Source organism: Boleophthalmus pectinirostris, unplaced genomic scaffold, assembly GCF_026225935.1.
Source record: "Boleophthalmus pectinirostris isolate CB_2022bp ecotype Guang Dong unplaced genomic scaffold, ASM2622593v1 HiC_scaffold_16, whole genome shotgun sequence".
Taxonomy (NCBI): domain Eukaryota; kingdom Metazoa; phylum Chordata; class Actinopteri; order Gobiiformes; family Gobiidae; genus Boleophthalmus; species Boleophthalmus pectinirostris.
This window is the reverse complement of record NW_026571095.1, coordinates 4,797,101-4,823,226: the sequence shown is the minus strand read 5'-3', so window position 1 is coordinate 4,823,226 and position 26,126 is coordinate 4,797,101. Positions and strand designations below refer to the sequence as shown.

General features: G+C 38.1%; 2 protein-coding genes across 2 annotated transcripts in view; one reads left to right on the top strand and one right to left on the bottom strand.

Moving 5' to 3' along the window:
- Positions 1 to 19,620, top strand: part of pif1 (PIF1 5'-to-3' DNA helicase homolog (S. cerevisiae)) — a 50,800-nt gene extending 31,180 nt beyond the window's left edge. Inside the window, exons 10-14 of the mRNA XM_020940933.2 lie at positions 2,330 to 2,436; positions 4,514 to 4,601; positions 6,448 to 6,593; positions 17,061 to 17,252; positions 19,421 to 19,620. Of these exons, the coding sequence (XP_020796592.1) occupies positions 2,330 to 2,436; positions 4,514 to 4,601; positions 6,448 to 6,593; positions 17,061 to 17,252; positions 19,421 to 19,468 (581 nt within the window). The 3' untranslated portion in view covers positions 19,469 to 19,620. The remainder of the gene's footprint in view (positions 1 to 2,329; positions 2,437 to 4,513; positions 4,602 to 6,447; positions 6,594 to 17,060; positions 17,253 to 19,420) is intronic.
- A 2,654-nt stretch (positions 19,621 to 22,274) lies between these two features.
- LOC110174818 (cytochrome b-c1 complex subunit 6, mitochondrial-like) lies at positions 22,275 to 25,982 on the bottom strand. Its single transcript, XM_020940928.2, has 4 exons — positions 25,842 to 25,982; positions 25,464 to 25,532; positions 23,515 to 23,676; positions 22,275 to 22,559 (listed from the first exon to the last, which is right to left on the bottom strand). Exons 1-4 carry the CDS (start codon positions 25,887 to 25,889, stop codon positions 22,527 to 22,529), a joined length of 312 nt encoding a protein of 103 aa, XP_020796587.1. The 5' UTR covers positions 25,890 to 25,982; the 3' UTR covers positions 22,275 to 22,526.
- Positions 25,983 to 26,126: the final 144 nt, after the last annotated feature.

Here is a 26,126-nt window from a genome sequence, read left to right as displayed (position 1 = left end):
TTTGGCCCGCGATATAATTATATTTGACCCACGAGATCATATCAAATATGTATTAGAGCTGCCCCCTGGCTACAGATCGACTATAGAGACATTATTTATATAAAATGTTGTTATTTTATCTTCTGCTTGTTCTAGATTCAGTGTTTAAGCAAAACTATTATTCAACATTTATTTGAATAAGAAAAGGTTTAACATTACAGATCTCAAAAGAAGAGAAAACATGCAGATGTTGTGGAAATGTTTCAATAAATATTTAGTTTGGCCCACGACTTTGTCCCAGTTTTTAATTTTGTCCTCTGTAAATTTGAGTTTGACTCTCCTGGTTTAATATATGAAAAACTGTATTTATCATATGTACTTTTTCTTTGCACTGCTGGGAAATTTTTGGTTATATTTTGGTTTTATGATAAGATTTAAAGGTGCATTGTGTAACTTTTCCGATGGAGGGCCCTTTAAACGCTTTTCTCCGTGGAGATGTTATTGCTTTGTCTGGAATGTTTCACAGTATGACATTAAACATTTATATCTTCACGTGGAGACCAAACCAGACCAAGTTACAGGTCAGATCTGTGTAGAGGTGACCCCGCTCTCAGTCAGAATGTCTGTTTTTGGAGGTATTTTTGAGTTCTAAAACCACCTGTAATTGAATAAATGTAAGTTAGATCTGTTTAATGTCACACTGTGGAACATTCCAGGCAGAGCAATGATGTATCCATAGAAACAAACAGCTGACCATCAACCGAAAAGTTAGTCACCTTTAAGCCATAAAAGAACCAGTAACTCTTTGACTCATTACAGATGCAAACTCACTCCTAAAGTTTTTCATTCTGCTATTTTAATGCAGCTCATGTTTTTGTAACAGTATTAGAATAATTTTTGTGTTTTAAATCTGCTCTTGGATTATTGAGTGGCATAAATTAGTTTCAGTATTTATCATTATATCATTTATCGTCTATTTTAAATTTCGTGATCGTGACAGGCCTAAGGGATGGAGGCTGTGCCGTTTGGATTCAGAGGAAATGTGCAGGAAAGCAACCTGGACTCACACTGACCCGTCATTTTCACTCATTTGGACTCGGCAGCAGCAGCTTGTGTAACAGCTGAATAAACGGTTTTAAAATAGGGAAAATTTGTTGTGCTGGTTTTAGAAATCAGTTTAATCCTTTCTTAGCAACAATTTAAATGTAATCTGATTCAAAACTCATCTTTTTATAATACTTTTTCAGATGCTCAAAAAAGACTGTTTACAGTTCCCTGCATTATTAATTCACTGCATACATTGTTAAAAGTGCACTATGTTCTTTTTTGATAGGGGGTTTGTCGCCTGTTTGTTTCTATAAATATGTCATTGCTCTGCCTGAAATGTTCCATATTAGATCATTAAACAGCTTTAACTTACATTTATTAAATTACATGTCTGTTTATGTCTCAAAAATACCTAGAAAAACAGACATTGTGACTGTGAGTGGCGTCGCCTCTCTGCAGGTCTGACCTTTAAATTGTGGTCTGATTTGGTTTTCATAGAAATAAAAAGGTTTAATGCCATACTGTGAAACATTCCAGACAAAGCAGTAGCATCTCCATGGAGAAAAGCTTTTGTAGGATGCTCCACCAGAAAAGTTACACATCCATCCATCCATTTTTTTCCACTTATCTGGGGCCGGGTCGCAGGGGCAGCAGTCTGAGCAGGGACTCCATATTTCCTTCACCCCAGACACTTCCTCCAGCTCCTCTGGAGGGACCCTGAGGTGTTCCCAGGCCAGCCCAGAGACATAGTCCCTCCAGTGTGTCCTGGGTCTTCCCCGGGGGCTTCCTCCCGGTGGAAAATGCCCAGAACACCTCCCGAGGGAGGTGCCCAAAAGACATCCGGAACAGATGCCCGAGTTACACAATGCGCCTTTTTAAATAAGACGCTATTGTAGCCACACCTGCCCTGGGGTAGACTGAAAAAAGTGAGACTGCCAATCTGCCCCTATGTCCAACACCAACGCACACACAACTTTCAAGCTAGGCAATGTGGGTGAAGTGTCTTGCCAGTTTTACTTCACTCCACTGTGGTTCCTGATTTTTGTATTTAATTTTTTCCCCCCAGCTGTCTCCCATCCAAGTTCTGACCAGGTCCAACTGTGCTTAGCTTCAGAGGTCAGACAAGATCAGGCTTTGACGAGGAGGTTTTGTCCTGAAATCAAATCAGTGTTACGATTTATAGTAAAACGAATCTTTCCAAACACTGTTATTCACGACTGATCAACCAACACTGCAAGTCCAATTCAACCAAATGTCAATAGCAACTTGAAATCCAGTGTCTCGATCTGTTTTTGTCCCTCAGGAGCTGCCCGTGTGTTTGAGGCTCTGGACAGTGACCCTGCCCTGGAGAAAACCATCGACGCCCACAGCCCAGTGAGCAGAGAACTGCAGCTCAAAGTGGGAGCTCAGGTACACAAGGCCCACTGCACATCCAGAATATACACATGTACACATACACATACATACATCAGGGCTATGATCATGGCACAGGGTTTCCAGGGTCATGGAAATCCTGGGAAAGTCATGGAATTTCCGTATCTCTTTCACACAACTCCAGCGGTTTTTAAAATTCTCATTTGGCTATTCTGATTATTTCTTAACGTCTGCGCCTTTTGTTTGAAAGAGATGACAATAAATGCACTGACAGGATTTGAAATGTTCAAAAACTATAATCCCAAACATAAGGTGATTTAGCCCTAAAAGTCTGATCAATTCTACACATGAAAGTGCCGTCAAGTCATGAAAACATAATGAAATGTTGTCAGTGAAAAAGAGTGGGACCCCTGATGGCATCATTTTAGCTTGTCCACCTTAAAACTCAAACTTTGTGTTTTGAAATATGAATAAGTTTTAGACAAATTCTGATTATTTATTATTTGTGATTCTTAAAATTAAGACTCCAAGTTAAAGAAAGTTGTGGGCAGCGATGGGTAAAATAGATATGATGTTGGAGTTGTTTTGTTTCATTCACATGTTTAAAACACAAACCCTGCAAATTTAGGTTTTCTTTTCTCAAACAGACAACACTTCATTCCACCTTGTGATGTCATGTGTTCATACAGGAAGTGCTTCACTGTGTTTTTAAACTCTACTGTATATACACCTCACTAGAATAATTTAGATCATTTCACTTCTAGAATTGCCAATCTCTACCAAACTAAAGGAAAAAGGAGCTGTTAACTGAAACTACCAGTTCATGGCATCACAAGGTGTAAACGGTGCATTTTGAGCTTTGGAGATGTAGACAGATTAATAGTAAAGGATTACTCAAACATGTGTGAAAGAAACAAAACATAACTCCATGTACATTTTTGAGGAGGAAACGGCATTTATAACATGACTTAAAGCTCACAAGAGTTCATTTTGTGTAATATAGGACTTTTTAATAACTACTTAATGCGTTAGGGCTAGAATTTACATTTACTAAACCTGAATCTCAATATAGTGTATTTTGTGCACTATAGGGGCTCTGGATTATAAGGCGCACTGTCATTGAATGGTCTATTTTTGAACTTTTTTCACACATAAACCGCACCGGACTATAAGGCACATTAAACGAAACACAACAGTTAGATTAAGTCAGTCAAACTTTATTTAACGCATTCACAATAACTCTCAACTTCATTCAATTGTAACGTGTAAAAAAAATACTGTCTGAGATGCTAAATTGTTCGTGTAATCACAATAAGTCATAATAGTTCAAACAGTTGGGTGATTCCGGCGTCCACACGTCCACATCCCTCTGGTCATTATCCGAGTCAGTGTGGTTACTGTTCCCTGGAGTTCAGTTCACTGATGATTCTGGTCTTGGTGAAAGCTCGGACCACAGTTGATACTGATCCTTAGCCCGGGCGTCCACGATCCATTGGCAGATCGTGGTGTAAGTCGCTCGGCGCTGTCTCTCTGTCTTGGTGAATGTGTGTTCTCCTTCTGTCATCCACTGCTCCCATGCAGCTCACACTTTCACTTTATAACAGCCTTGAGTTTAAAGTGGGTGTTGTGAGTGTGTCTCTTGACAGGTGCATTTTGATATTAAAAGGAATCACAGTATGTATTACTCCTGATGCTCCTGACTACGGGAGCCGTAATGCTGCAAGTGGAGCGGCTTTGTAGTTTACTAAAGTCGTACTAAGACACCCCAATAATTTCATATATAAGACACTCTGGATTATAAGGCGCACAGTCCTTTTTGGATGAAATTAAAGGCTTTTAAGTGCGCCCTATCGTGTGGAAAATATGGTACTGTTTATTCGCCATGATTAAATATTTGCTTTGAAGCTAATTTGTAAAGTTGCTAAATAAAGAGATAAAAAACAACAACTATTACATAAGATCCGTTGACACTCGCCCGCGGTTTATTCTGTTCTATTGTATTGTTGGTCCTTGAAAGGTGGTGGAGCCTACATTACGTTAGTCCCTGGATGGATGACTCCTTCTGAAGTTTGCTGGGGGCCTTGTTAAACCTCTTCTTCTCTCATTTTTGCAGGTTATGTTGACCAAGAATCTGGACGTGGCCCGGGGACTGGTGAACGGAGCCAGAGGAGTGGTCGTGTCCTTCGATACTCAGAAACATGGTCAGTCTTCATTAGCCTGGAGCTTTATTTATGTAACGATTATAGTTCTTCAATTGGAGACGAGGATAAGGTGGATACATCATGATTCATTCAAGATTTTATGTTACATAAAATTGAGCCATGTTATAATGTTGTTACCTCATCAGAAACATACTTGGAGTTTTTTGTTTCATTCACATTGAACAAGGAAACAACATTATAACATCAATCAGAAAATAAGTATGGACACTTATCATATTAACAAAAGGTATCCTCCTTGAACTTCCTCAAACTTCAGACTTTTTCTATTTAATTTCACACAGAAAACAGAAACAGAAAACTGCAGATGACGTAATAGATGCACTAAAAGAAATTGCGATGCTTTCTGTCTGAACGTCTTTGCAGAGGAAAACAAAAAAGGAGACAAAATAAATTGGTGGTACTGAGATTTATTAAAGGCTCTGTGCCAGTCTTAAAAGTCCACCCTCTCCCCCAACCTGTTTATGCTGTACCCACTTCCCCTTTGTGCCATCTGTGAGTGGCATATCTCTTTTCACTGTGTTGTGGAATGCCTTCAGATTTATCTCACTCAGCCAAATGATGCCCCTGCCCCCGCTTTAGTCTCACTCCAAAACTGCCTCAAGGACATTCATTCATGGCTAGAGTCAAATTTTGTTAAAAAAAAAAGCTTTTTATTGATCCACATTTTACATTTTAAAAACAAATTGCAGTCGCAAAGGCCAGATTTTTCCAGCTTCACATGCTGAGTAAAACAGAACAAAGAAAATCCTCCAAAGAGACATACTTTTATTACGTCCAGGATGGACCATTGTAACTTACGCTGACATGTGCTGGACCAGACTCCTCTCTGTTCAGAGACAGAGTTACAAGGGAATGCAAAACACATCAGCCCACCTCCTGATAGGGGACAGAAAGTGAGAACATATTATATTATTTGACCTATATTATTTAAATGTTGTTTTGCTTTCTGTGTCGTGTGTATTGTGGTTTACTGCTGGGTGTAAAGCAGCTGTACAAATACATTTGACTTGACTTCAAAATGTGAAGAACATGAAGAACTGTAAAGCCCCGCATAGTGCATACTTAACTCTCACTTACCACACCTGGGGTCAGACTGTGTGTGTGCGTGGCCGTGTGTGCGTGTGTGCGTGGCCGTGTGTGTGCGTGTGTGTGTGTGTGTGTGTGTGTGTGTGTGTGTGTGTGTGTGTGTGTGTGTGCAGGCCGGTGGAGCTTCTGCGGCTCTCCAGGATTCTTCCCAGTGAAAGTCTGTTTTTACCAGACACCAGAGTATTTTCCCTCAATAAATGAGTAGTTTCTCGTGAACATGTGATCTTGTGTGCAGGTTCAGTCAGTGACCAGCAGCACAGCTCCACTCAGAGTGTGAGTGATAAACATCCTGATCATCATAATTATTCACAGTGATGAGTTTATAAGACCTCTGAGGCCAGAGTGGAGTTTTGCAGTCACTGTAATGCTAACAGCTGATTATCAGACAATGAAACATTTTAGAATTGTAAAAGCAGCTCTTGTCCATGCTGTCTTCATCTGTACTGTCACAGACTTTGCTTTAAAAGGGCCATTTTTCCCCCAACTGGACAAAACTAAATGCAATATTGACACATTTTTACTTTTATTCAAAGCATTTTATACTCAGTGTCTGATTCTTTCATACTTGTATCAAATGGTCAAATGGTTTGATTTAGAAAGTGTTTTTATAGTTTAACTAATCTTTTTGAACTTAATCCAAAACACAAGTGTGTGAAATCCAAATGTGTTAGTGCACGATAGTCTGACCTGTTGTAAATGAACTGTATTAGTAAATGTTTCTTATTGTACTGGTTGCTAGGTTACCCGCGGGTGCGCTTCCTGTGTGGGGTGACGGAGGTGATGAAGCCGGAGCGCTGGGTGTTTAAATCTGGAGGAGGGGTCCACCTGAGCCGCCAGCAGCTCCCTCTCAAACTGGCCTGGGCCATCTCCATCCACAAGAGCCAGGTGTGTGTCTCCTCCTACTCTCCCAGACACTTTCAAACTATTCAGTGTCAAAGTTTATTTACCAACGTGGACTGTGGTGTCACCATACCAACATGTCAACACTAAATAATAGTCTATACTAATACTCAGTACTGATTCCTTTAACACGGCGATAATAAAAACTCTTCTTTAGACAACAGAATGTGATTTACAACATGTCACATATAAATAATAGTACTTACTTTTATTTTACCATGTGGTTTATATGTGGAATCACTTCAGTAGGTTCCATAGTGGTCCATGGTGTGTACTAGTCCATGTGCTCTGATACTTGTTCTGATTCAGCTCAACAACAGTCTAAAACTGTTCAGGAAAGGTCCATTTCAGGCCTGTGTGACTGTTTTTAGTATATTATTTACCAGTTACTAAAATACTAAAATGTTACTAAAATACTAAATACTACAGTTCCTACAGTTAACTAAATACTAAATAATACTAAATAAATAAATAATAATAAAAAATAGTAGTAGTAATAGTAATAGTAATAATACAAAATAATAAATACTAAATACTACAGTTACTAAAATACTAAAATTGGGAAATGTATTTATGCAGATATTATTCTGGTGTGTAAAACCCTCCATGATCTTGCTCCACCCCCATTTAAAAGAGTTCATACAGTTGAATTTCAATACAAACACCTGAGCATGGAGCAGAGGATAACATCAAATCCCATCCACAAAGACTTGATTTGGACAGTCAGCCTTTTCAGTTCAAGCCACACACTCTTCAATCTGATCCCCACAGAAATAATGTACACGACCTCCATCCAGAGCTTTAGTAGAAATGTGAAACATTGGCTTCTGCACAATCACACATGTGAACAGAACTAATGTAACATCACATAACGAATGTCTGTCTTGCTGTGTGACTGTGATTTGTGTCTTGTCTCTAATGTGTGTGCTTTTAGCATGGTCTGGTTTTACTAATATGACTGCAGTAATATTCCCTCATTTTAATGTCTTTCATGTGTGAATGGTTTTGTCTCTATGTCCTGTTTTTTGTTTTGCCATCAACATGCTAATGGGACTACAGATGAACATGAGTGTGCACGTTAAACTCACACCTCACATTTACAGCTGCACTAACACATGTTGATCAATGTGCACTGACCAATATTCACTATTAAAATGATGAATTATATAAAATAATAAATAAACATACTTGTTCAAATGAGTATCTAGTTTCGATAATAGTTTTAGTATCTGATTTTTGATATCTTTGACAACTCTAATACAATCAGTAATGAACAACCAGTCAACTGTTTGTCCAATTTATCATGTTTTTTTTTTTTTTTTTTCCCTATATTCCATGTGTGTTCATAGAAATAGTCCTTAAAGACTGTCAAAAAAATGAAAATAGAAATAACAAGTCATAAGTTATTCATCACACTATACATCTCAAATAAGAAAAATGGGCAACAGTAGTTCAGTTGGTAGTTTATAATCTACTGATCCAAAGGTTGGTGCTTTGAATCCCGCTTTCGACATAATCATTAGTTAAGCGGTCAGATCCAGTCACCCACAGGTTGGCGGTACGATTCCAGGTCCCACAACAGATCTATTAATAAGATATTCAACACATCTCACTCCTCTCTCCATGTGTATTCATTGGCATTCTAAAACTTTAAATTACAAAAGGAGAGCAGCATCAGAGAGGCTCTAAAAGTCCGACCACATGCCCCGACTTCAACCTAAAAGGAAAAAAACTTCATAACTTCATTATCCCAGCTCCCTCCGTAAGCATCTCATCGGTCACATGTCTGTATACCCCTGACTTTATTTTGCCTTTCCAGACAGAGCTCAGACAAATGGACCAAAGTACACACAGGGGACACTTTAATAAAAACTGTTGCCATGGGAGACGGGTCGTAAGGAGCTCTTTGTATTACCTCCATGACGTTTGCAAAATCAATGTATAATTTGATGGTGGACGTTGGACTTTTCCTTGATATATTTTATTGATGGACTGTCCACTCTGCTCTGGGTTTGTAATATTGTAGCTTTCCATTACGTCCCAGGGAAATGCAAGATCAGGTTTTGAACGCTACAAAAGTTTTATTGTAGGTTTATTAAATGGAGACATTATGCAAAACAGATTTGAGCTTTTAAGCATGTGCTAATGATTTCCCCGTCTCATGTAGAGTGATTCAAGCTCTTTTGTGTCCTCTTTCTCTCTCTCCTGTATTCAAGACACCATTGCTTTTCAAATTTGACATCCGTTTTCCAACACCTGGTAGTCTGGTACTTTTCCAGCCAGCAATTTTGCTCTATTGTGGGGGCAATAGGGTTGTAAAAAATCTATACTTTTGTCTAGTTCTGAGTATTGAAATTCAGATAATCAATACTTAATCTAGTATCTTCTAATCTAGTAGTAATCTTCCTGAAGAGCTAGAGGAGGGGTCTCCAACCTGTAGCCCTGGAGCTACCAGTAACTCTCCACCCCCTTTCCAAGTAGCTCCCCAAGGGATTTCTGAATTATACATCCTGAGCTGAATAACTAAAATTGTATTAATTGCCATTGTAAATGAATAATTTTGATGGCTAACTCTGTATACTAATGAATGGATAATGGTTTGTGTGGTCTGTTCTCCATCTGAGGCTCGCCGTGGGGCATATGGGTCCGATCAAGTGGTAACGGAGGGAAACAGGGGCAGATTTTTGACATTCAAATGTCTCTTATTCAGAAACTAGAGGGACTATTGAAATAAGTAAAGTATCAGAATGTAGGAAAGAGTTACACTCCAACAGGGTCAAGTTAAACCTGTGATATTCTTTCAAGTTGTTGACAAAAAATTTTAAAACTCATGTCAGTAACGGAGGGAATGAAATATGCAGCACTTTTTGGGCAATAAATCCAAACAGTGATAACTCTTGGTTCTCACTTCCATATCCTTAACAAACTGGTTTGAATATTTGCTTCATATAGTTTTCTACCATATGGTACAAGATTAGGTTGAAAAACCTCTTACTTTTTGACTCATGAGATTTTTTATTAAGAAAGGTCATGGTAACGGAGGGAAAAGTAACAGAGGAAAAATTGTGCAAACAAGTAGAAGGTGCAGGATTTTACATCATTTGTCACTTTTTTCTTCTGAATACTTTAATATTACTTCAAAATGAAAGGAAACTATTTCTATAAAATATGTCAGTCCTTCCAAGCAAATTTTTTATCATTTTAAATACATTTTTTTTGAAAAATCATGTACCTTCATCAACAGTTCAAAGATGGAATAACACAAGATATGATGAAATACATCCATTTATTGACATGATTTGCAGATCTTTGAAGTTTGGGAAATAATTTTTGTTCCATGTTTCATACATGGTCTGTTTAAAACATATGGAACTTTAGAACCAAAAATGGTACAGAAAAAAGGTCAACAGTTTCATAAACTAGAGTACATATGTATCTGTTCAATACATTTTTATATCAGATGCATTAACTTGAATTTTTGGCCTTGATGTTTACTTCTGCTTGACCGGGCCCATATATGTACCACATTTCTTGTGAACACTAAAACAACTACCTCTCTGGTATTTTTTGTCTGGTAAAAGTAGCTCACCAGAGGAAAAAGGTTGGAGACCCCTGCTTTTAGAATGATGTTGAGTTGTATCAGAACAAGTATAAGAGCACATAGACTAGTACACACACATGGACCAACATGAACCTACTGCACCACTGACCATTACACACATAGAAGACACATGGGAAAAGAAAAGAAAGCAGTACACTTTAACACTGAAAATATAATCTAAACCAGTGATTCTTAATCGTAGAGCCGAGACCACTTCCTTGGGGGACCCACAATCAGTACAATATAATGCATTTAATATGAGATGGGGCCCCTGGGTACTTTGTTCAGAAAAAGTAGGGCCCCAAGATTGAAAAGGTTAAGAACCCCTGGTCTAAACAGTGTTTATTATCATCGTGGTATCTGAATCAGTATTGAGTATCATGTTTATTCCTTACTTTGGAGATCAAATTTGACATTTTAGAAACCTTTTGACTTGAAACCTTTCCTGAACAGTTTTTAGATGTTCTGGCTCTGATGTAGAGCAAGACAAAGACAACATGGAAGTGAATATGACTGACTATTTAGACTTTTTTTTTTTTTTTTCATTGTGGTCTGTTATCACAGTTTGAGTATAAAGCCTTTTCTTTAGTTTTTTAAAAATATTTTTTTTTATGGTAACACGAGGGGGCAGTTGGTCTTGAATATCTAAAACTTTTTTTTTTTTTTTTTTCTTTTTTTGTAGTACTTGTGTTCAATAATAAATTTTTTCACCAAATGCATTTAATAAGTGAGAGATTTACTTAAATGTGCAAAACAGAACAGATTTCTAGTTTTATAAATCCTGCAAACAGGCTCTGGTTGACTTTCTTCAACTCTGCAACAATTATCCACAATCTCTGAAACTCAACTAGTTCTTTTACAGACACTGTACCTGTATATTTTTAAAAAACAGAACTAGTTAATTTCAAACAGTTGCAGTGGTCCAAACAGTGTAGCCGCGGGGTCTTAAAAAAGGTCTTAAATTTCATGTTCCTAAATTAAGGCCCTAAAAAGTCTTAAATGATGTTGTCCAAGTCTTTTTTTTTTTTTTTACAAAGGTCTTAAATTTCATAAGTCTTTTTTTTTTTTTTTTTTTTTTTTTTTTTTTTTTGTAAACTCAACCGGGCTGCAGTGCAATGTTCAATGGAGGGAGGAAAAAAAACCAACATGAAATCACATAACATGAATGAACGTCTAATTTGGAGTGGAGTGGAGGAAGACGTTGGATGGATCATGGGGAAGTGTAGGTTTAATCCACAGTGACTTTTAGATTCTAGATCTAGTACCTGTAGTTGGTTGGTCATTATTAAAATTGGATCTGGTGTTTTTCACTCACATAATGGGTGTGATGTTGGTCTTAATTTTCATTTAAATGGTCTTGAGAAGGTCTTAAAGTCTTAAATTTGGGGCAGTCAAACCTGGGGACACCCTGCCAAAGTTCTGCCTCACTGACCTTACACATTCTGAGCATTCTAATTATTCACCATGATGAGTTTATAAGCACTTCTCACAACTCTGAAGCCAAAGTTTTGCCATTACAGTAAAGTTAACGACAGCTACTATGGCAACACGCACTTCCTGATTATAGGACAATAAAACACTTTATAATTAGATGCAGACAGGACACAGACACAGCAGACTTATTTTGACCTGCTTATATAATACTGTTTATCTTTACTGGCGCAACTAAACATTTTGGTCAAATACTTGGAAAAATCAGGTACAGGGCTTTAAAGGTGCATTGTGTAACTTTTCTGGTGGAAGGTTCGCCACCTGCTTTTCTCTAGTGTCACTGCTTTGTCTGGAATGTTTCACAGTATGGCTTTATGTTAAAAAGGACACAGGAGTCAAAATATATTTATTTATCATTTTTGTTTAGTTTTTAAAGGAATTTAAAAATCCTCCTGTGCCACAAAAAAATAATGAAAAGTAATGAACAGAAAGGTGGACCTGGCGAGCCGGCCAAACAGAACAAAAAGGTGCGATACAGGGCCGGAGAAGCCGGTGCCAGCTCCTGTAACTAACAACAAGAAAAAACCCAAACCAACCTGAACCCAAAAGAAAAGCGAAAACAGGACAGCCGCCTCCACCAGGTCAAAACAAAATCTGGAGTCTGGAGCTCACAAGGTGAGCGGGGCTGGGTGGAGCAAGTCGCTGGGAGCAGAGGAGCAGAGAGAGAGCACGCCACAGGCAAACAGTTGTATTTATAGGCTCCGCACATCCACGCAAAAATAAACCATAAACAAAAATACACAAAAAGGACTAATTACAACTTACTACAAAAGGGAACAAAAACAACTACCTATTAGACGCGCTCTTAAGCCTCTAACCGCATCAAAAAACGACCGCGTGCCCCACAATCCAGAGCGCCCTATACATGAATCCACTCAGGTGTCCCAGCACGACTTCAGTAAACTACAAAGCCGCACCACCCGCAGAACACACAAACACACACGGAGCAAACAGCGACCGCACAGCGACACACACCCACAGACACACTCATCACTCCACACCGACGAGGAACGGAACAGAGGAACGAACCGAAAAAGCCACAAGTGTGATGTGCCGCTTCTAGACACAACTGAACAACTGAGTCACTGCGAACACGCCGACAATCCGTTGGTCCCAGACAGCACCCTCCCTACACGCCACAACTGAACAAAGCCCAGAGTCACCGTGAACGAACAAACAAACAAAACCACTCACCCATCACACTGTTGGGTTTCCTTTAAAGTCCGGTGCCGTTTATTTATGAAAAAAGTTCGAAAAAAGAGCATTTAATGAGCGTTTTATAATCCAGAGCGACTAATAGCCCGGAAAATACGGTAACGATCTGAATCAATGAGCCCGCGCCCAACACTTTAAAACTTTATATCATGGAAGCCAAACCAGCCCAAGTTGCAGGTCAGAATGTTTGTTTTTCTGGTTATTTTTGAGCCATTAAACCACCTGAAATTGAACACATGTAAGGTCAATCTGTTTAATGCAATGCTGTGGAACATTCAAAGCAGAGCGATGACATCTCCATAGAAACAAGCAGGTGACGGACCCCTCAACCGAAAAGTTACACAGTGCATCTTTAACTGCAGGCTCCAGGAGTGACCTACTTTCTTTAACCTCGTTCAAACCTCGGGGGTGGTTTGATCTAAGACTGTCAACAGTAAACCTGATAGGCACAAACCTTTGAGCCATATCCGTCCACACCTTTAATCCATCTCCAGCCTCTACACATCCATACATCCTGAGCCCTGGGACCGCGCCGGGGCTTATGGGTAATAGAGTTCATTGGTCACGACCCCTCCTGTGTGATTTACAGCAAATCTGCACTTCACAGGAAATAAAACGGTTCAGACACTTTTCAGCAGAACATACACACGGCAGATCTTATCGGGGCAGTAGTAGCAGATCTCATTATTGCACGGTTTAGGTTTTGATGTGTTTTAAAGCGCTGGTCTCTGTCCAGTTGAAAATGTCTCAAAGCTGTGATCATTCAGCTGATATTAAGGATTTTATTGGGAAGTGTGCAGCTCATTTAAAAACAAATACTGTGGATTAGGCCAAGAGTTCAATAATAGACAAGGCTAAACATGTGGTGTATAAGCAGCTCCTGAGGTCAAAATAAGTCCACTGTGTACTATCGAAGCGTTCTATTGTCCAGTAATCAGGAGGTGCACGTTAGCATGCTAGTTGTGAGCTTTACCACAGAGTGAGTAATTATGATGCTGTGAATGTGTAAGTTAAGGGAGGAATAACTTTGCTAGTTGGCGCTACCCGCTTATCTCCAAAGGTATAGATCAGATCTGTGGAGAGGTGACCCTGCTCATTTACCTGAATAGGAATACTAATAGTCTTGGATTAGGCTAATTCTTCAATAATAAACAGCTCCTGAGGTCAAAATAAATCCACTGTGTACTATTGAAGCGTTCTATTGTCTATTAATCAGGAAGTGCACATTAGCATGCTAATTGTGAGCTTTAACATAATGGCAAAACTCCACTCTGGCCTCTGAAAGTTGTGAAAAGCACTGTATAAACTCATTGTGGTGAGTAATTATGATGCTGTGAATGCATAAGGTAAGTGAGGAAAAACGTGGACTCCTGAAAACCACTACTTGTCTCCAGAAGTATCACTTTGCCCATTATCTTCCACAGTATAGCTTTAAAGGTGCTGTTGAGGAAAACAACCTTTTTCCTCGCGTGTTTGTTAGTTTCTGCTTAGACAAAAAAATTACACTTGAAACAGAAATAAAGTCCAGATAATTTACTTATTCCAATATTAGAAAAGTCATACTTGTAAAAGGAGTCTGTGCTGACATTCCCATGCAGAGACTAAAGATTTTCGCCTATACAATGATATTTATACGCAAACTAGAGTGGGAGGCGACCATGATTTAGACTTTGTGCCTTGTCGTTGGTGCACAGGCCAGCCAGGCACATTGCACAATCCTATCCGATTGTGACAAGGATCCCCAGATTCATCTCACTCCCCTTACAGGAGCGTCTTGCTGGTCTGATCAGGGTGATGAGTTGTGAGTCAGTATATACCTATCAATAAGTCCTTGCCCTATTTAGTTAGTTGATTAGACTTATAGATAGAAATAGGTTCAGTTTATGTACAAGATATTCTATCTCTGCATCCCTCAGCTGTAATCTAGTCTCTGTTTTCTGGGTCATTGTATAGTGAATTATAATAGTACAATAAAAAAATATAGCAGTACATCAATAACTGTAGAGCAGCACATCAGTTACATCATAGCACTTGTTATACACCACCTAAGCCTAGTTATTTATCCTAACATTGCATTGTGTAATTTTTCTGGTGGAGGGTCATGCTTGCTGCTGCCTGGAATGTTCCACAGTGTGACATTAAACAGCTTTATCTTACATTTATATAATTCCAGGTGGGTTTATAGCTCAAAGACACCTTGAAAAACAGGCATTCTGACTGAGAGCGGGTTCACCTCTCCACAGATCTGACCTGTCACTTGGTCTTTTTTGGGCTCCGTGGAGATACAAAGGTTTAATACCTAATAATACTGTGAAACATTCCAGACAAAGCAATAACATCTCCATGGAGAAAAGCCTTTGACAGACAATGCACCTTTTAAATATATATTTATCAGAAGCAGGTAGCTCCAACAGATAAAGTTATAGGTCAGATCTGTGGAGAGGAGACCCCGCTCACTGTAAAAATCTGTGTTCTTCAAAACATTTCAGTTTAGCAATCAAAATATGCTAAAAATAAATACAATTGATTAAGTTTTGCGTCAGTGTGGAACATTCCAGGCAAGGCAGCAACATCTCCATGGTGACGAGCAACTAGCAGATCCCAGAATCAGTAAAGTTACATATTGCGCCTTTTAACAATTGAGCTTTTTACAGATTCAAATCAGTATTACTCTTTTAAAATGTGTTACTGGAAGAGGTTTACCGTACTTGGGATACATCAGTCATTTGTTTCCTATTTCAAAACAAGAACTTTGTGTCAAAATACCAAAAATGTAAATGTATTCAGATATTCGTTTTTAAGTGACTTGGACCTTTTTAATGCAGTGACTGATTGGAATTATTGGCTGGTATGTTTGTGTCCTTGGGCAAGACTCTTCACTCATCTAGACAACCCTTTGTGCTGATCTGCCCTGTCAAAGCTGTTAGCAGTCAATGCATTTTCTGTAAAAAGCTTTTCCAACAGACAAAGGTCGTGATGAGAATTTTGGACCACGGTCATTTCATTTCTTCTATTTTTTTAAAGATCTCATATTATGCAGCTTTGATTTTTGTGAGGTTTTAACCATGTTTTTATTTTTATCTGATCAAAAAAAACATATCTGCAGTTGTGTTTTGTTTCATTCACACATGTTTGAGTAATCCTGGATTGTTAGGCTCATCATGTTTTCAGTTTTGGAGAAGAACTTGGTGTGTACAGTATGTGTGAAAAGTGTGTGAAACATGTGTGAAGTGTGTGTATGTGTGTGAAACATGTGTGAAGTGTGTGTATGTGTGTGTAACGTGTGTGAAGTGTGTGTATGTGTGTGTGCGTGTGTGTGTAACGTGTGTAAAACGTGTGCAAAACGTGTGTAAAACGTGTGTGAAACGTGTGTGAAACAGGTGTGTGTGTGTGTTTAAACATGTGTGAATGAAACAAAACACAACTCCAGGTGTGTTGATGAGAACATTATAACATAGATCAAACAATAAGGCTGGTTTTCCCCGTGGCGACAGCAGGGGGAGACAACAAACACTTTAAACATGCCAAAAATACAGATTTAATAAAGGTGGGACAAAATACAATTTCCACAAGACGAGACGAGACACTAGATTGGATATACGAGAGCGAGACAAGATTTTAACATCATTTAAAATAAATTGTGCGATCCAGTTCCCATTTTTGGTTTACTTATTTAATATTTCTATTTTCATTGTAACACAGCTTTTTGAGATAATTTGAAATTGAACTCTGTACTTTCTTACTACTCACTTATTACTTATTTTTCTATTTTATTTTGACTTGTACATATACATTTATATAATTATGTCTTATCTGACACCTATCTTTTTTGCTACTTTTTATTATTATTTATTATTACCACTTACATTTTTTACTTCATTATATTGTGACGTGTGAGCTACTGTGTCATTATAATTCCCCTTGTGTAATAAAGTTTGTCGAAGTAGTTTTTTTGTCCAATCCAAACATGAAAACATGAAGAAAAAAAAATCTCGATCATTTTTAGTATGCGTGCACGATCTTGTGGCAATTTTGTCTCACGAGATCTTGTCCCATCCATGATATTTAACCAGCACAGGGACTTTTAATGTTTAATGGTGTAAAAATGTTGGCTCTACTTTAATCCGTCACTAACTTGTGTCCAGGGCATGACGCTGGACTGTGTGGAGATCTCCCTGGCGCGGGTGTTTGAGAGCGGCCAGGCGTACGTGGCTCTGTCTCGGGCCCGCAGCCTGGAGGGGCTCAGGGTCATGGACTTCGACCCCAGCGTGGTGAGGGCCGACCCGGACGTGCTCCAGTTCTACAAGAGGATGAGGAAGGAGAGGCTGCTCATGCAGGTCAGTGTACAGGAAGACATCATGAGTGGTTTTAAAGGTGCACTGTGTAACTTTTCTAGTGGAGGGTTCGACACCTGCTTGTTTCTATGGATATGTACTTGCTCTCTCTGGAAGGTTCCACAGCTGTATCTTACATTTAGTCAATTATAGGTGGTTTTATAGCTCAAAAATACCTAGAAAAACAGACATTCCACAGATCTGACCTGTCACTTACTCTGGTTTGGTCTCCATGAAGATAGAAAAGTTTAATGCCACACTCTGAAACATTCCAGAAAAAGCAACAACCTCTCTATTAAAAAAAGCATTTGACGATCCCTCCACCAGAAAAGTTCAAATGTACCTTTAAATTAACTTTTATTTACAATTTTTTTCATGTAATAAAGTAAAAAACAAATTGCGCCAGTACAAATGTTTTTTTGTGTCACGTTATAATAAAAGTCAGACTGTTGTGTGTTGTCTGTGTAGGAGTAGCTGTGACATGCTCACTGATTTAAAAGTGCTGTGTCAAGAACGAATATCCCCTCTTTAAAAATACAGTGTTAACTTTGTTTTTAAAATGCTGTGTTAAAATGTTTGTTTGCTTTTTTACACTTTGATTCCCTTAATATATAATTATATTTTAATCATTGTGCTTTAACATAATTGTCTTCATAATTTCGTCTTTTTACCATCTTGGTTTGCTTCATTTTATTCATCAAAACCTGCACAAGTGTGAACAAAGAAATCAGATTACTCACATCAAATGAGACTTTTGACATGACATTTCAATAACATGAGCTTCAGAAATCAAACAATGATCAGACTTTTGGTGTCCATGTAAAAAAAGCCACTGTTAAATGATAAAGGTTTTCTGGTGGAGGGTCCGTCACCTGCTTGTTTCTATGGATATGTACTTGCTTTGTCTGGAATGTTCCACAGTATGACTTTAACCAGCTTTATCTTACATTTAGTCAGTTACAGGTGGTTTAATAACTCAAAAATACCTAGAAAAACAGACATTCTGACTGTGAACGGGGTTGCCTCGCCACAGAGCTGACTTGTAACTTACTCTGGTTTGGTCTCCATGCAGATAGAAAAGTTTAATGCCACACTCTGAAACATTCCAGAAAAAGCAACAACCTCTCTACTGGAAAAAAAAAAAAAGCATTTGACGAACCCTCCACCAGAAAAGTAAAATTGTAGCTTTTAAATTAACATTTATTTACCCTTTTTATCTTGTAATAAAGTAAAAACAAATTGCCCCAGTACAGATATATATATTTTATTTTTTTGTGGTGTGTTATAATTCAAACCAGATTGTTGTGTGCTGTCTGCATACAAGTAGCTGTGGCATGCTCATTATTTTTAATGATATTCATTCTTGACACAGCACTTTTAAATCAGTGTTAACTTTGTTTTTAAAATGCTGTGTTTGCCTGCATTAAAATGTTTGTTTGCTTTTTTACGCTTGGATTCCCTTAATATATAATTATATATTAATCGTTGTATTTTAACATAATTTTCTTCATAATTTCGTCTTTTTACCACATTGGTTTGCTTCATTTTATTCATCGTTTAATCAAACCTGCACAGGAGTGAACAAAAAAATCAGATGGACTTTTGACATGACATTTCATTAACATGAGCTTCAGAAATCAGTCATCAGATTTTTGCTTAAAGGTTTTTTGGTGGGAGTCAGTCACCTGCTTGTTTCTATGGAGATGTCATTGCTCAGCCTGGAATGTTCCACAGTGTGACATTAAACAGCTCTGTTACATTTATTCAATTACAGATGGTTTTAGAGCTCAAAAATACCTACAAAAACAGACATTCTGACTGTGAGTGGGGTCGCCTCTCCACAGATCTGACCTGTCTGATTTGGTAGAAGATGGAAAGGTTTAATGCCATACTGTGAAACATTCCAGACAAAGCAATAACATCTCCACAGAGAAAAGCGTTTGGCGGCTGCTCCACCAGAAAAGTTACACAATGCACCTTTTAAAGTCAAACAGATTTTTTTTTTTTACAGAATACTTACTGTTGCATATTTACTTTATATATATACCAAACTGAAGGAGACTGTATGTTACAACTGGGACTAATATTTTGTACAAAAAGTGTTTTACTATAACCTGGCTCCAGATTAGAAGTAACATTTCGTTCTAACCTTTTCCTTGTGTATTTTCTAGGCCTCCATGGATGACTTCATGGGTCAGAACAAAGAAAACTGCTTTTGATGGAGCGTCTCTTTATTTAAACCAATGCACTGTCTGCACATTACTGTCCCTGGACACAAGGCAACGCTGCCCCCTACTGGCTGCTATATTTTTACTGCGTAACTGTTTTATCATGTTTTTTTTTTTTTTTTTTTTATCTTAACTTATCATGCATTGTCTACGTACTCAAATAAATGTTTAGTTAATGTATTTGTGCTTTTTTTTTTTTTTTCAAACTTTTTAATTAATCTGGCTACGCATGATTACACTTATTATTTATCATATTTCACATAATTAAAAATGGATGCAGACCTGTTTACTGGAGGTTATTCTTGTATCTAGAGTTATATTTTGCCTGTAGTGGAGCGTGAAATTGACTCGGCCTTTTACATTGTGAGTGTAGAGGCACTATCTGATTCGTTTGGTGTGAAGTGAGTTAAGATAGTACATTTAAAAGGTGTAGTTTTCTGGTGGAGGGTCCGTCACCTGCTTGTTTCTACGGATATGTTATTGCTCTGCCTGGAATATTCCACAGTGTGACATTAAACAGCTCTACTTTACATTTATTAAATTACAAGTGGTTTTAGAGCTCAAAAATACCTAGAAAAACAACATTCTGACTGTGAGCATTGTTGCCTCTCCACAGATCTGACCTGTAATTTGGCCTGGTTTAGTCTCCATGATAATAAAGGTTTAATACTCTACAATACATACAAAGTGGTAACTTCTCCATGAAGAAAATATGTGCCAGGCCCTCCATCAGAAAACTTGCATAATTCACCTTACCTCCAGGAGTCCCTTGGTTGGTAAACACTGTCCTTAACTGACAAACTCCAGTCTTCAGAGGAAAACGCCAATTATGGTTCCTACAAAACTATAAAAATGAATACATATACAATACATCAAACATTAAAGGGACCATATCAGCTTGTCAAAACCTGATCCTGTCAGATCTCAAAAGCTAAACAAGGCCAGGTTTGGTTAGTATTTGGATGGAGACCTCTGGGAAAATCAGGTGCCACAGGGGGACGCCAGTCGTAAAAACTGCTGTTGTGTCCTTAGGCAAGACACTTGACCCATATTGCCTAGTATGAAGTGGTGAGTGTGAGTGATGGTGGTGGACAGAGGGACTGATGGTGGTGACTGGCAGCCTCACTTCAATCAGTCTGGCCCAGGGCAACTGTGGCTACAGTAGTAGTTTACCACCACTAGGTATGGAGTGAATGAATAATGCTCTGTAAAGTGTCTTTGAAAAGCACTATATATATATATAAAAAAATAAAAAAAAACATACGTAATGTTCTAGTATTTCATTATGTCCTAATTTTCAGATTCAGATTTCTGAGTCATGTATCTCCACGGGCAACTGAATCTGCAAATGTTGGATCTTATTTTTAGAGATCCACAATTGTATCACATTAATCTTAAAGTTCTTTCAACTGACAATTATATCTGTTGAATTTTGACCTATCCTCCAGCTCAGTTTTGAACTGTGAAGTGTCCAGAATTATATATTACATGAACACAACTCATTAACTCATTACCATGTCATCCCTTCATTATTATTCAAGCCGTCTAGTCTGGACCTTTTTTTTCTCTCTTTTGTAACCTCTGGGACCAACTGGAGCTTTTTCGACCCGACCCTTATTTAACCCTCTCCAGGCAGATGTTGCAGATTGGTAACAGCTAAATGTCAATTACCTACTTACTCCAAATCCATATTTTATGAGCTTTTTTTACTCAGGAGCCTTTTTTCCCAACCATGCTGATAAACGTGGACGATGCAGACTGTGCAAGAATGGTTACACACAAACAACCTGCCAGAAGTGCAAAATACTTTTGTTGTTTACAAAGGATAAAAATTGTTTCTCGTAGTACCACACGAAAAAGTGATGTTGTTCTGCCACTGTAAAGCTGTTACACTCTGCTTTATGTTTTCATTGTTATGAAAAGTGGTGAACACATAAAGTTAGAGTTCATATCATTTTCAGTCTTCAGTGTTAATTTACCACACTGGACCAATGCTGCAAATCTGCAACATCCCAGAACTCACTGGATGTGAAGGTCTCTCTTAAAAAAAAGTCAGGATTGTATATTACTTCCCCATATATCAGATTTTTTCCTGTTACTAAAATTTTAATTTGAGCCTGAGAGGGTTAAGACACCAGTGCAGTGATATATACTTTTTTTTAAGGTAGCAACTTCAGAGTTAAACCCAAATTAAAGAGAAATTTTAGACACAGTTCTTTAATGATAATGTTTCTCCTTTACAATGACAGACAGAACTTGTCAGGTAACTTCAGAGTGCCAATAGACATTCATCTTAAACTGCAAAGTGAATAAAGGATAGGATGTTGAAAGATTTAGCTGTAACAGTTTTTATAGATAAAATAGTGCTAATGTTTCATACAACTGATGTAACGTTTTCTGCTGGAGGGTCTGTCACCTGCTGTTTGTCTGGTATGGCATTAAACATATACATACTACTGTGGGTTTTTATTGACCTTTCATTCTTACTGTGAGTGGGCTTGACTCTCCACATATCTGACATGCCCTGTGGTGTCACCTGCTGTCTCTGTACAGATAAATGAGTTTGGCCAAGTTACATGTCAAATCTATGGAGAGACGAGCCCATTCACAGTATATGCAAGTTTTTAGATCAATAAAAACCCATATTGAGTAAAAGATGTAAACGTTTAATGCCATAGCAGGGGATCCCAGTCAAAATAACATCTGCAAGGAGACAAGCAGATGACTGACCCTCCACCAGGAAGGTTTAAACATGAATAATTTACTGCAGCGCATCATATAAAACAAAAGACATCTCTTCAGACTGAAAACCCAAGAAAATATTTATTATTTCATCTAGAACAATGAATTTACATCTGAAGTCAACACTGGCGCAGCACATGCATTCACACAGACCACAGTGTGAGGAGGGGGTCACCAGCCGCTGCCCGCTCCATGATGTTACGTGTCCTACAGGCTGGAGTGGGGGAGGAGGGGGGTGCCAGCAGCTCACACATGATAAGTTAATGGGGATAGAGACTCATACAGACTCATATGGACGTGGATAAGGTCATTTGACTTTGTGGAAAAGCTTGTGTGCGACCTGTAAAAGGCAAACAAAAAGAGAAAGTGTAGCTGTTATATATGGTACATTTAAGTTCAGATCATCCTCATCTCCAGTGACTAAAATGCAAACAGAGCGTCAAGTTCACCCTGCAGCAGTATTGTGACTGTGTAAGGCAAGTAGTAATTTACAAATATTTTAGGCAAGTTGATTCTTGTGCTACTTGTATTATATTAACTGCATTGTAAACCATTGTAAATCATTTCATTAGCACATAGCGGGCGTTAGGGTGTGTTTGTAATCAGCCAGTCTGATGCATTTCCATAAATACATAAATTACAATTCATCTGATAGTAGCTGGAGGATTCGGTCTGCAGTTTCTACCTCTTATCATGCATCGTAAGTCTAAGGAGTAACTATTGTGTAGAGCTTAAGGGAACTGCAAGTAAGATTTAGATTTTAAATGTCATAAACTTGACCCATCTGTGTCCCCACATACGACATATACATGTATGAATAAATTATAGCTTTACTGATAAGAATAAATCAACATTACAGTGGTGAATTACAAAAATACTGAGCACTGTCCCATTTACTTATAATTTGGTGTTTAATATGATTATCCAGTCAGAAAGCAGAACGAGTCTCACAAGAGTCTCATTTGGGTTGCCAGTTTCAATGCTGAAATCCAGTTTGTTTATTGAACTGAATCCTGACTACATAAACCCAGTCAGTGCAGCCTCTGCAGCTCAGTGAGTGAATACTGGAGGTTCTGAGCTTTTATATGAGGCATGTCCATATACTGAGAATGAGAAAAATGATGTACTATGTAGGTTAAGGCACTGGCAACTCAGGTTCAGTAGTGACTAGTACATTCCTTTATACTGTTAAAAATTCTGTTGCTTTAACCATAACATTGGACATGATTATCTTTAGTTTTAGAGAATATAATGAATCTGAAGACTGTGGTTGTATAACTGGACATATGTCTTACACAGTGGTCCCGTGCGTGTAGAAAGTCGAACAGCTCCTCTGTGCAGTCCTCCTCAGTGTTGGACCTGGAGCCCACCCGCGCCTCACACACCTCCAGCTTCTCTTTGTAGTGAACACAGTGCTCTGTCTCCTCACACTTCGCCCTTATCGTCTCCAGAGGGTCCTGAGGAGGATATATTAAAAAGGTCTAAGCTACAGGTACAAGATTTTTCTAAAGACTAGATATTCTGTTCTTTGCAAAAGACATTCAGTCATCCTAAGTATTTGAAGCCTTTGGGACGTGCTTGCAATACAGTGTGCAGTCCTTCCTCCAGACTTAAAGAATGCACACTGTATGTAAATACTGAACTGTGTGGATGCTTTTTATATTAGTAGTGCTTTCAGTAGTTTGAAAATGTTGTTAAAAGTAGCAGGGACAAGAGTTCAAAGTTTAAAGCAAAGGTTAGTCCTCAATGCTTCACATCTTTTAAGTGCTATGGTTGTGTTGACTTTATGATCAAGCATCTTTGAGGGATTCAAGAAACTATTTATAGACTAGTGTAGCATGTCACTGTGGCTTATGGTACCACAGAGGGGTAACTGAGGCAATGGCAATCAAAATATTCAATTTGACAAACAGGAAGTAGTTTTAACAATGATTTTCATACATTTGTATTGTTTTATTTATTCATTTAGTTTCAAAGTAGGGATATTAGAAGTTAAACAGTAAGTAGGAAGTTTGTTTAAAAAAAGTCTTATTAGGATTAGATTAGACTAGAGTTAACAATCGTTTTAGAATGAGATAGCAACATTTATAATAATAAATGTTGATATTACTGTTAACAAAATGAAGTTCAAAGGTTTCTCTGTTTAAATCAGGGGTGTCAAACATACATTCGGCCCTCCAAGACCTTTAATCTGGCCCTTGGCTGATTTTCTACTAAAATATTTAAATTATATTTTCTATTAAAATGTTGTTAATTTTCTGTGGTGTTTATCACAGCAGCGTCTCCAGCGTCTCTGTACGTGGCCCCTCCCACCAGAGCAGCACAAATGAAGACTTGTCTCTTTCCAAACGCTCTTAAAGGACGATCGTTTTGACTGTTGACCGTGACACCCTCATCAGAAAAATGTCCAACATGAGAAAAGTGGAGCCGAGTGCAGGATTTTCCAAGAAAAAAAATTGACTCATTCCTGTTTGCAAACAAGTTCATGTTAAAAACATTAGTGTTGAAATTTTATTTTTCTTAAAGTTGTTCATAATATGATAATACTTTGTAAAAGAGAAAGAGTTCATCAATTAAAAAAGATTTCTGTAATAGATTTGTGTTTCTCTGCACAAATATTTGAACTTATTGTTATTTTTGGGGTTTATATGACATGAGTTTTCTGATCCGGCCCCTTTGGGATCAAAGTAGGTCGGACACGGCCCCCGGACCAAAATGAGCTTGACACCCCTGATCTAAATGAGTAAAGTCTAATGAGAAATAACTCACACACTTTCAACTTCAACACACTGGAACCATCACACCTCATCAACTTACACTAGGGCTGGTATCATTAAGAATTTACCGATACGATGCATACATCGATACACTGGCCATGATGCAATACGATACATATCTCAATACAGTGAGCTTTTATTTCGACTCGATTTGATACAGTTCAATAAAAATAATAGCAAAAGTATGACTGTGATACTAAAAGTCTTTATTAAATCACTTCTTGTGCAAACTGAATATGAAACATTTTAATCACTGAAACTGAAAATGTCAAATGTTTCACATAAATGAGTTTCCTTCCTCTAAACAAGCAACAAAACTGTAACTGTGACAAAATAATTTAGTAAAATATACCAAAAAATACTCTTGGTGATATATTGATACAGCAGCTCAAGGTATCAATACTGTATCAAGACATTAAATGATACGATATATCAATATTTCAGTATTTTTGCACACCCCTACTTACCACCATCTCCTCTTCTTCCTCCTCTTCCTCTTCCTCTTCTTCCTCCTCTTCTTCAGCTGCCTCTTCCTCCTGAACATACATTCATTTTAATATTGTGAATTATAACCAGGCAAAATTATTTTACAGGATTCAAGGCCAAACTGGGGCTCTGCTTTAAATCACTCACAGTTACAAAACCGGTCAATCATTTAAAATAACAAAAAGAGACTAGATATTATGACATATTATGAATCTAAGTGAATAATAATCGATGAGACACAAATATAGTCAGATCAAGTTTACAGGGGGTTACCTAAGGACTGAACCAGGTTTGGTCATTGGCCAATACATGTGTCTAAAACGAGACCCAAACAAGTCAAATGCGCAATCGATCTTTACCTCATCGTCTGGGTCATCGTACGCGATCATCTTCTTTTCCCAAACCATCTTGATAACTTTAAAATTGTGCGTAAAACCAGCCGAAATGCGCCAAAACCACCCACTTGGCAGCACCACTGGCGTTGAGGACGTGAGGTCGGTCACACGCAGGAAGTATGTCAAGGAAAAACCGGAACTCGATTTTGAATGGTTGTTCAAAATGATGGATGTTAAATTTGTCCAATCGCGGGTTTCATTTGAATAAAAGCCCGCCTACTTTGCAGAAGGAGCCGGAACGTGTATTGA